General features: G+C 40.1%; 1 protein-coding gene and 1 non-coding gene across 2 annotated transcripts; both read right to left on the bottom strand.

Annotated features, from left to right (window-relative positions):
- Nucleotides 1-8,456: 8,456 nt before the first annotated feature.
- Nucleotides 8,457-8,563, bottom strand: LOC132431412 (U6 spliceosomal RNA). The gene has a single exon (XR_009520719.1). It is a non-coding gene; the product is annotated as a U6 spliceosomal RNA (small nuclear RNA).
- Nucleotides 8,564-8,641: 78 nt separating this feature from the next.
- LOC132430620 (nucleosome assembly protein 1-like 1) lies at nucleotides 8,642-9,950 on the bottom strand. Its single transcript, XM_060019864.1, is given in 2 exon segments — nucleotides 8,642-8,910; nucleotides 8,912-9,950. Coding segments are annotated over 2 exon segments (1,188 nt in total). The 5' UTR covers nucleotides 9,926-9,950; the 3' UTR covers nucleotides 8,642-8,736.
- Nucleotides 9,951-11,116: the final 1,166 nt, after the last annotated feature.

The following is an 11,116-nucleotide window of genomic DNA, read 5'->3' as shown; positions in this document are numbered from 1 at the left end:
TGTATCATTTTTTTAGATTCCACATATAAGTGAAATAATATGATATTTGTCTTTCTCCGTCTGGCTTACTTCACTTTGTATGATAACCTCTAGGTCCATCCACATTGCTGCAAATGGCATTTTTTTTCTTTTTTATGGCTGAGTAATATTCCATTGTATATATATACCACATCTTTATCCATTCATCTGTTGATGGACAGTTAGGTTGCTTCCATATCTTGGCTACTGTAAATAGTGCTGCAATGAACATTGGGGTGCATGTATCTTTTCAAATTATGGTTTTCTCCAGGTATATGCCCAAGAGTGGGATTGCAGGATCATATGTGGTAGTTCTGTTTTTAGTTTTTTAAGGAACCTCCATACCGTTCTCCGTAGTGGCTGTACCAATTTACATTTCCACCAACAGTGTAGGAGGGTTCCTTTCTTTCCACACCCTCTCCAGTATTTATTATTTGTAGAGTTTTTTTTGATGTTGGCCATTCTGACCAGTGTGAGGTTATCACTGTAGTTTTGATTTGCATTTCTGCAGTAATTAACGATGTTGAGCATCTTTTCATATGCCTTTTGGCCATCTGTATGTCTTCTTTGGAGAAATGTCTTTTTATTTTATTTTTAATTTTTTAAAAAAAACATATAGACACTATACATAGAATTTTCCCTTCAGAACTGCTTTCATTTTATTTTCTTTTTTTCGTTTTTTTCGTTTTTTTCGTTTTTTTCTTTTTTTGGCCATGCCGCACAGCTTTCAAGATCTTAGTTCCATGACCAAGGATCGAACCCCAGGGCCGCGGCAGTGAAAGCGCCAAGTCCTAACCACAGGACCCCGCAGGGAACTCCCTGAAGAAATGTTTTTTGTTTTTTTTTTTAAATAAATAAATTTATTTATTTATTTATTTTTGGCTGTGTTGGGTCTTCGTTGCTGTGCGTGGGCTTTCTCTAGTTATGGTGAGCGAGGGCTACTCTTCGTTGCAGTGTGCGGGCTTCTCACTGTGGTCGCTTCTCTCGTTGCAGATACGGGCTCTAGGCGCACGGGCTTCAGTAGTTGTGGCACACGGGCTCTAGAGCATAGGCTCAATAGTTGTGGTGCACGGGCTTCGTTGCTCCGCGGCATGTGCAATCTTACCGGACCAGGGATCGAACCCATGTCCCCTGCATTGGCAGGCGGATTCTCAACCACTGCACCACCAGGGAAGCCCCAAAAATGTCTTTTTAGATCTTCCACCCTTTTTTTTTTTTCTTGTGGTACGCAGGCCCCTCACTGCCGTGGCCTCTCCCGCCGCGGAGCACAGGCTCCGGACTCGCAGGCCCAGCGGTCATGGCTCACGGGTCCAGACGCTCCGCGCACGGCATGTGGGATACTCCCGGACCAGGGCACGAACCTGCGCCCCCTGCATCGGCAGGCGGACTCCCAACCACTGCGCCACCAGGGAAGCCCCCACCCATTTTTTGATTGGGTTGTTTGTTTATAACAACTACTTTTTAAAAAGATGTTGAACTTTATAATGAGGGAATCAGGTGTGTACCATTGGAACCTTCCAATCAATCTTAATACCATTAGAAGTGAGATAATAAAAAAAAAGTGAGATAATCAGACATGGTATACTTCTTGAGGTGATGCAATAGGAACTACAAAGCACCTTCTATAAGTATTTATGATTCCTCCAAATTGAACTCAAATCTAATTAAGCCTTAGCTCTAACCAACAGTTTATAGGAAATACAGGGAATAGAAAAAGAAGTTTAAAAAAGCGCACCAGAACACCAAGAAGTAATCAGGTTTCATAGGACAAATAGCCTAATTTCCCCAACAAATTGAATAAATTTAAAAACAAGGGACTTCCCTGGTGGCAGGGTGGTTAAGAATCCACCTGCCAATGCCAGGGACACAGGTTGAAACTCTGGTCCGGGAAGATCCCACATGCTGTGGATGCAACTAAGCCCGTGCACCACAACTACTGAAGCCCTTACACCTAGAGCCCGTGGTCCTCAACAAGAGAAGCCACTGCAATGAGAAGCCTGTGCACTGCATCGAACAGTAGCCCCCGCTTGCTGCAACTAGAGAAAGCCTGTGCGCAGCAACGAAGATGCAACGCAGCCAAAAATAAATAAATAAATAAAGAATGCTTATTAAAAAAAAATCAATAAAAACAAGTGTGTAAGGGGGAAGGTGGACTATCAAAGACTAAAAGTTGGGCCTTCCCTGGTGGCGCAGTGGTTAAGAATCCGCCTGCCAGTGCAGGGCACACAGGTTCAATCCCTGGTCGGGGAAGATTCCATATGTCGCGGAGCAACTAAGGCCATGCTCACAACTACTGAGCCTGCGCTCTAGAGCCCACAAACCACAACGACCGAAGCCTGAATGCCACAGGTACTGAAGCCCACGTGCCTAGAGCCCGTGCTCCTCAACAAGAGAAGCCACCGCAATGAGAAGCCCGTGTGCTGTAACGAAGATAAATAAATAAATTAATCTATTATTTAATTTAATCAATAAAATAATTAAATTATTAAGATAAAATATTAAAATAAATAAATAAAATAATTAAATTATAATTATTAATAATAAAATTAATTAATTTTAAAAAAGACTAAAAGTCTTAAGAGACATAATCAAATATGTACCTCATGATCTTGATTCAAACCAATTGTTTTAAGACAGCAAAATTTGAATTAAGTCTGGGAATTTGATCGTATTCAGGAATTAATATTAGTAGATGTGATAATGGTATGGTGGATATATTTAAAGAAAAAAGTCTTTACCACAAAATGACATATCTGGGACTTGCTTTAAATTATTCCAGGAAAAAACCCCAAATAAATAAATATTGTGAATATGGGGAGGATAATGACTGCTAAAATTCAGTAGTGGGTACACAGGGTTCATAATGGAAACAAAGGGTTATTCTCTCTACTTTTTTGTTTAAAATTTTCCATAATAGTTTAAAAAAATATTGGAAGAAATTACTTTTCTTGTGTCATTTTAAACTGATACAGGGTACTTCCCTGGTGGCGCAGTAGTTAAGAATCCGCATGCTGATGCAGGGGACCTGGGTTCGAGTCCTGGTCTGGGAAGATCCCACATGCCGTGGCGCAACTAAGCCTGTGCACCACAACTACTGAAGCCGGTGTGTTCTAGGCCTGTGCTCCACAACAAGAGAAGCCACTGCAATGAGCAGCCCCCAGACCACAACGAAGAATAGACCCTGCTCGCCACAACTAGAGAAAGCCTGCATGCAGCAACAAAGACCCAACACAGCCAAAAAAATAATAATAAGATTAAAATATATATATATATATAAACTGATATGGAAAGCACTTTCAAAAGAAAAAGTCAAAAACTGTTTTTCACAGCCTTACAATAAATAACATTTCAGAGACAGTACTTTGAAGTATAATAATTATTTGAACAGACAAGTTCTATTTTTGTCTTTTCATTTTAAAATAATTCCAAGCTAATTTTTTATTTTTATTTTTTTGGGGTACGCGGGCCTCTCAGTCTTGTGGCCTCTCCCGTTGCAGAGCACAGGCTCCGGACGCACAGGCTCAGCGGCCATGGCTCATGGGCCTAGCCGCTCCGCGGCATGTGGGATCTTCCCGGACCGGGGCATGAACCCGTGTCCCCTGCATCGGCAGACGGACTCTCAACCACTGTGCCACCAGGGAAGCCCCCAAGCTTATTTTTTTTAAAAAGTTGTAAGAGTAGTACAAAGAATTCTCTTCACCCAGCTTCCCCAAGTATTTTTGGCTTACATAACCACAGGCATAATCATGAAAACCAGGAAATTGACATACTGTTAACTAATCTGCAGACTTTATTTAAATTTCATCAATTGTCTCACTAATAACCCATTTCTGGGCAAGGATCTAATCCAGGATTATACATTGCATTTAATTGTTATCTTCTTTTAATCTGGATAACGTCTCAGTCTTTGTCTTTTACTTTCAGTCATTGAAATTTTTGAAGAATACTGGCCAGCTGTTTTGTAGACATAACTCAAATTGGGTTGTCTGACATTTCTCCTGATTAAATTAAGGTTATATATTTTGGCAAAAATATCACAGAAGTGATGTTGCGTTCATCTCCGTTCATCATATCTGAAGGTACATGATGTCAATATGTCTCATTATTGGTGATGTTAACCTCAATCACTGTTTATCAGGTGATATTTGCTGGATTTCTCCACTGTAAAATCATTTTCTATCTCTTTGTAATGAAAGAGTGTCTTGTGGGGAGATTTTTTTGAGACTAAATACCATGCTTCTCCTAATGCTTTCTTGCCAGCAACAAGTATTACCACGCTATTTGTCAAATGGTTTTCTATTGCCAATCATTCCTTCTACATTTATTAATTGGAATTCTACTCTAAGGAAGATCTTTCTCTCTTCTCCCATTATTCATTCAATTTATTTATTCAATTATTCATTTTTATCAGTATGAGCTCATGGCTATTTATTTTATTCTGTGTGTTCTAATCTATTGCTATCATTATTTTGTTACTCAAATTGTCCCAGATTTGTCCATAGAGAGTCTCTTTAAGTGAACTCTCTATTTATGAGTTAGTTTAAATTTTTTTATGTTTAAACATATATATTTATGTCTTTTTGTGTATTGTCTGTTCATGTCTCTTTTCCATTTTTCTATTGGATTTGTCCCTCAACTTTCAAGAGTTCTTTATGTATTAGAAATATTACCCTTTTATCTGTGATGTATGTTGCAAGAATTTTCTCCTAGTTTGTGAGTTGTCTTTTGGTTTTGTTTATGGTATTTTTTGCATACAATTGTTTTACATAGTCAGATTTATTCTCTTATTATTGCCTTTGGATTTTGAATCATAGAACACTGAGGTTAAAGGGAAGTTCACTCATGTTTTCTTCCAATAGCTGTGTAGTTTCATATTTTACATTGAGGTTCTTTTTCTTTTTTTAAAAAATAAATTTATTTATTTATTTATTTATGGCTGCGTTGGGTCTTCGTTGCTGCACACGGGCTTTCTCTAGTTGTGGCGAGCGGGGGCTACTCTTCGTTGCGGTGCGCGGGCTTCTCATTGCAGTGGCTTCTCTTTTTGCAGAACACGGGCTCTAGGCATGAGGGCTCCAGAGCGCAGGCTCCGTAGTTGTGGCGCACAGGCTTAGTTGCTCCATGACATGTAGGGTCTTCCTGGACCAGGGCTTGAACCCATGTCCCCTGCATTGGCAAGCAGATTCTTTTTTTAAAAAAATTATTTAATTAATTAATTAATTTATTTTTGGCTGTGTTGGGTCTTCGTTTCTGTGCGAGGGCTTTCTCTAGTTGTGGCGAGCGGGGGCCACTCCTCATCGCGGTGCGCAGGCCTCTCACTGTCGTGGCCTCTCTTGTTGCGGAGCACAGGCTCCAGACGCGCAAGCTCAGTAGTTGTGGCTTACAGGCTTAGTTGCTCCGCGGCATGTGGGATCTTCCCAGACCAGGGCTCGAACCCGTGTCCCCTGCATTGGCAGGCAGGCAGATTCTTAACCACTGTGCCACCAGGGAAGTCCCTACATTTAGGTTCTTGATCCGTTTGGAGTTTATTCTCACATACGGTATGACATATGGATCTAATTTTACCTTTTTCCAAATGGCTACGCAGTTGTTTCAGCACCATTTATTAAAAATCTCATCTTTGCTGCAGTGATGTAAGATGCCACCTTTATTATATGCTAAATTTCCTTATGCATTAAATTTTATTTATGCGTTTTCTATTCTGTTCCCTCGGTCTGTCTATTCATGCATCAGTACCACACTGTTTTAATTATAAACACTTTTAAGTTTTAATGTCTGATAGGACAAGTCTCCTTCCTATATATTTTTATATATTTTTAAAGTTAGCTTCAATAATCGCTATCCATTTTATGGGGAAATGATACCTTTTTATTACTGACTTCCTGACAAAGGAAAAGAGCAATCTTCCTAGTTCCCTCCTCATTATCATCATCATACCATCTCTACTATCATCATGGTGTCATCTATACCAGCTATGCCATCTATGTACTAACCATTTTATGCACATTTTCTCATTTAATAAAGCATCAAAACTCAGGCAGACTTTGGGAGGAGTTGAAAATATGTAAGTATCTTTCCTCTCTCCAAGCTTACCTTCTCAGTCTTAGCAGGTGAGGAGGTTTTGGTTAATTGAGTCTAACTCCCCTGTTCAGATCTGTGTACATGGAAGTTTAGAAGAGGATCCTTTATGGTCAGAGATGTTAGAAATAGATGGTATCTCCAGTCTCCTCATTCTATTTTTATTTTTATTAAAAGGTTTTATTTATTTTTTGGTCATGCCGAGCGGCTTGAGGGACCTTAGTACCCTGACCAGGGACCAAACCCAGACCCTTATCAGTGAAAGCCTGAGACTTAACCACTGGACTGCCAGGGAATTCCTCTAGTCTCCTCATTTTATTTATTTTACTTTTATTTTTATTTTTAAAATATATTTATTTATTTATTTATTTTTGGCTGCCTTGGATCTTCATTGCTGCACATGGGCTTTCTCTACTTGTGGTGAGCGGGGGCTACTCTTTGTTGTGGTGCACAGGCTTCTCATTGCAGTGGCTTCTCTTGTTGCAGAGCACGGGCTCTAGGCACGTGGGCTCAGTACTTGTGGCGTGCAGGTTCAGTAGTTGTGGCACACCAGCTTAGTTGCTTTGCGGTATGTGGGATCTTCTGGACCAGAGTTCGAACCCCTGTCCCCTACATGGGCAGGCGGATTCTTAACCACTGCACCACCAGGGAAGTCCCTAGTCTCCTCATTTTAAATGCAGACATGAAGGCTCAGGGAGGGGAAGTCACTTACACCAAAAGAGAGATGGAAACAAGTTTAGAAATAATCTAATCCAATTTCTTGGTTTCACAGAGGCAGAAGTTGTGTGGTCCACCCAAGGTCTTGTAGCAATAATAATACCTTTGGGTCCTCACCATGTATCAGGCACTGTACTAAGAAATCAACATAGTTTATCTCACTTATTACAGCAACCTGAAGAATAATTAATATTATTACCTCCACTTTGTAGAAAACTGAGGCTGAGAGTGGTAGAGTAACTTGTTCAAGGTGAGCCAGTCAGCTGGCACAAGGCAGAGTTGGGATTTAAAGTTGGCGGATTAACACTTCTAACCACTTAGGCTCCAATGCCCCCAGCAAGCCTCTGGCATTGCAGATACAGAGCTCAAGTGAGCAGACCCAAGATTAATGTCCAGTCACTCAAAACTTGCTTGTTTTAACTAAGAACTAAAGTGTTGAGATCACACAAAATTTTCATAAAAGTAAAGTAAAAGCAAAAACACAGAATAGTTTATATTGTTTTGACAGTGCGGCAGGACTGTCCAAAAAGGTCATTATTTGCAGTGATAGCTTTTTTTAACATACAGAGTTTTAGTGTTTGCTTTAAACATGCACACAAAAAAGAGAGTCTGGTATAATGCTGAAGTGTTTTAAATTAAATTGAAATATTCTGATATTGCATAACTGTTTCAACATGCATCTCTTTAAAAATGACTTTTCTTATATAACTGCAATATTATTTCCTACAATACCATCATCACATCTAAACTTTAACAATAATTGCCTAATACTACCTAATAGTTCATTATCGAATTTCCACTATTGTCCCAAAACTCGTTTAAATTTTTTTGTTAAAATCTGGATCTAATCAAGCACCAAGATTGCTTTTTCTCATTTTATCTCTTTAATCTCTTTTATTTACAGTGATCCAATTTTTCCTACCCTCTCTTTATCTTTCTCTTTCTCCCTTCTGCCCTTCCTCCCTTCCTTCCTTCCTCTCTCTCTCTCTCTCTCTCTTTTTTTAAAGGTGTATTTTTAATTTAATTTAATTTTTTAACATCTTTATTGGAGTATAATTGCTTTACAGTGGTGTGTTAGTTTCTGCTGTATAACAAAGTGAACCAGCTGTACGTATACCTATATCCCCATATCCTCTCCCTCTTGCGTCTCCCTTCCACCCTCCCTATCCCACCCCTCTAGGTGGTCACAAAGCACCGAGCTGACCTCCCTGTGCTGTGCAGCTGCTTCCCACTAGCTATCTATTTTACATTTGGTAGTGTATAAATAAGTCCATGCCACTCTCACTTCGTCCCAGCTTACCCTTCCCCCTCTCTGTGTCAAGTCCATTCTCTACATCTGCATCTTTATTCCTGTCCTGCCCCTAGGTTCTTTATAACTTTTTTTTTTTTTTTTTGCGGTACGCGGGCCTCTCACTGTTGTGGCCTCTCCCGTTGCGGAGCACAGGCTCCAGACGCGTAGGCTCAGCGGCCATGGCTCACGGGACCAGCCGCTCCGCGGCATGTGGGATCTTCCTGGACCGGGGCACAAACCCGTGTCCCCTGCATCGGCAGGCGGACTCTCAACCACTGTGCCACCAGGGAAGCCGTTTTTTGTTTTTTTTTTTAAGATTCCATATATACATGTTAGCATGCGGCATTTGTTTTTCAAAAATATGGAACGCTTCACGAATTTGCGTGTCATCCTTGCACAGGGGCCATGCTAATCTTCTCTGTGTCGTTCCAACTTTAGTATATGTGCTGCCGAAGCAAGCACTCTCTCTCTTTCTTCCTCTCTCTCTCTCTTTCTTTCTTTTTAATTATATTTGACATTTTTACTTTAGGCTGCAAAACAGAAATGAGCAAACAAACAACAAAAAACTTGAAATAGGCTTGTCAAATGATGTAAATTCATCCTTTCCAGGGAAGCAGAAGGTAGACCATCGTGCTTCACTGCTGCTTGCACTCTGCTGGGTTTTGATCTTTCTTTGGGTCATAGTCTGGATCATTTTCCTCATCTCCTTCTTCCCCTTCCTCATCCGCTTCTTCACCTTCTTCATCATAATCATCATCATCATCTTCAATAACTTCTCCAGTAAAGTATATTGATCTTGATTATGCGCTCTGATCTCGGGATTATGCACTCATGTAAAAAGTGACCAACATCAAAGTCCTCAACAAGGATAGCTTCAGCAGCATCATCCAGATCTCCACTCTCAGGAACTTCAGGAGGGGCAAAAAAATTAAAGAAAGAGTCATTAGAAACTGTTTTGGTCACAGTATGAACTGTCCCACGTCCCTTGTGTTTCTGCTTCTTCTTAATGGTTTTCAAAGTGACATTCTTCCCTTTTTTCCTATCTATCTGGCACCCTGTACAACCCATAATTTCTGGTCCATCAAAAGAAAAAGGATCAGAATCATTTGGTTCTGACCTCGTCCTATACGTCTTTGTCAACACTTCATCTGTGAAATATTCATTGGGTTCAAAGTGAAATTCTAAGACAAAACCCATAGGCTGACCAGCATCTGAGAACTTCACTTTAATATCTTTCAAGTGCTTCAGAATAGGTTCATCATGGTCCTGAACCATATCACTGAGCAAGTCAACATTCTTAAAAATGGTCAACCAAAAGTCAAGAATTCCTTTGGGGTCTTCTTTTTCTTCATCCTTTTTCTCATCTTCAGTCTTGGCCTTTTCTTTTAGTTCCTCTGAAATTTCATCTTCCTCATCTGGTTTCCATTCACTTTCTTCTTCTGTAGGTTCATAAATAGCATTGATGATCTCAAATCGCTTATCAAATAGAGGTTGATAGAGAACAACATACTTTCTTTCAACATCATGAACTTCCTCATAGAACTTGGCTTCTATCTGTGCATATTTAACTTGAAGGTCTTTGAGAGCATCCACGTGTCTTTTAACTACCCTAGGCAAGCTTTCAATGTGTCCTGTTGGTGTTTCTACCAGACCATCAAGTCTTTCTTGAAGGACTGTAAGAATCTGAGGATTTTGCATCATCTGAACAGTCAGCTGACGTGCTTTGATTTTTGTTTCTTCACCAGTTTCTTCTTCTTCTACTTCTTCAACGTCGTCCAAATCTTGATCAAGTTCAGACTGTTCTTTGTTGTCTATGTCTGCCATGTTGTATGAGCGCCAAATATCGGTGGCTAGCCAGGCGGCTGGAGCTGCGCAGGCAGCGACTCCGGACGGCGACGGGAGGAGCAGAAGGCGGTGTGGCGAGCAGATGGTGCTAAAAAAGCTCTTTCATTTAAAAAAAAAAAAAATTATTTATTTTTGGCTGCGTTGGGTCTTCATTGATGCACTGGGCTTTGTCTAGTTGTGGAGAGCAGGGACTACTCTTCGTTGAGGTGTACAGGCTTCTCATTGTGGTGGCTTCTCTTGTTGCGGACCACGGGCTCTTGGCGTGCAGGCTCTAGAGTGCAGGCTCAGTAGTTGTGGTGCATGGGCTTAGTTGCTCTGCGACATGTGGGATCTTCCCGGACCCAGAGCTCGAACCCATGTCTCCTGCATTGGCAGGCGGATTCTTAACCACTGTGCCACCAGGGAAGCCCCCCCACCAAAATTTTAAGATTTTGGGTATCAAAGGACACTATCAACAGAGTGAAAATACAAATTACAGAATAGGAGAAAATATTTGCAAGAGTCTAGTATGTAGATTATATAAAACACTCTTACAACTCAAGAAAAAAACCCCAAATGGTTCAGTTTGAACATGAGGGAAGGACTTGAAAAGACATTTCTCCAAAGAAAATATACCCATGGCCAATGAGCTCATGAAAAGATGCTCAACATCATGGGTCATTAGGGAAATGCAAACGGAAACCACAAATGAGATACCACTTTACACATACTCGGATGGTTATAATAATAATTTTTCAAAACCATAACTATACTCCAATATAAAATAAAAGTTAAAAAAGATTAAAAAAATAAAAACCAGACAATAACAAGGGTTGACAGGGATGCAGAGGAATTGGACATTGGGACTCTCATACATTGCTGGTGGAAATGTAAAATGGTGCAGCTGATGTGGAAAACAGTTTGGCAGTTCCTCAAAAAGTTAAACACAGAATTTCCATATGAGTCAGCAATTCCACTTCTAGGTGTATACCCAAGAGAGTTGAAAACGTGTGTTCACACAAAAATTTTTACACAAATAGTTATAGAAGCATTGTTCATAACTGCCAAAGGTGAAAACAAAACAAATGTATGTCATCTGACGAGTGGATAAAGAAAATGTGGTATATCCCTACAATTATTTTATTGGGATTTATTTTATCCCTACAATTATTTAGCCATAAAAAAATGAAG

This window comes from Delphinus delphis, chromosome 9 (assembly GCF_949987515.2).
Source record: "Delphinus delphis chromosome 9, mDelDel1.2, whole genome shotgun sequence".
NCBI classification, from domain to species: Eukaryota; Metazoa; Chordata; class Mammalia; order Artiodactyla; family Delphinidae; genus Delphinus; species Delphinus delphis.
The sequence above is the reverse complement of the archived record's forward strand: the minus strand, read 5'-3'. Positions and strand labels throughout refer to the sequence as shown.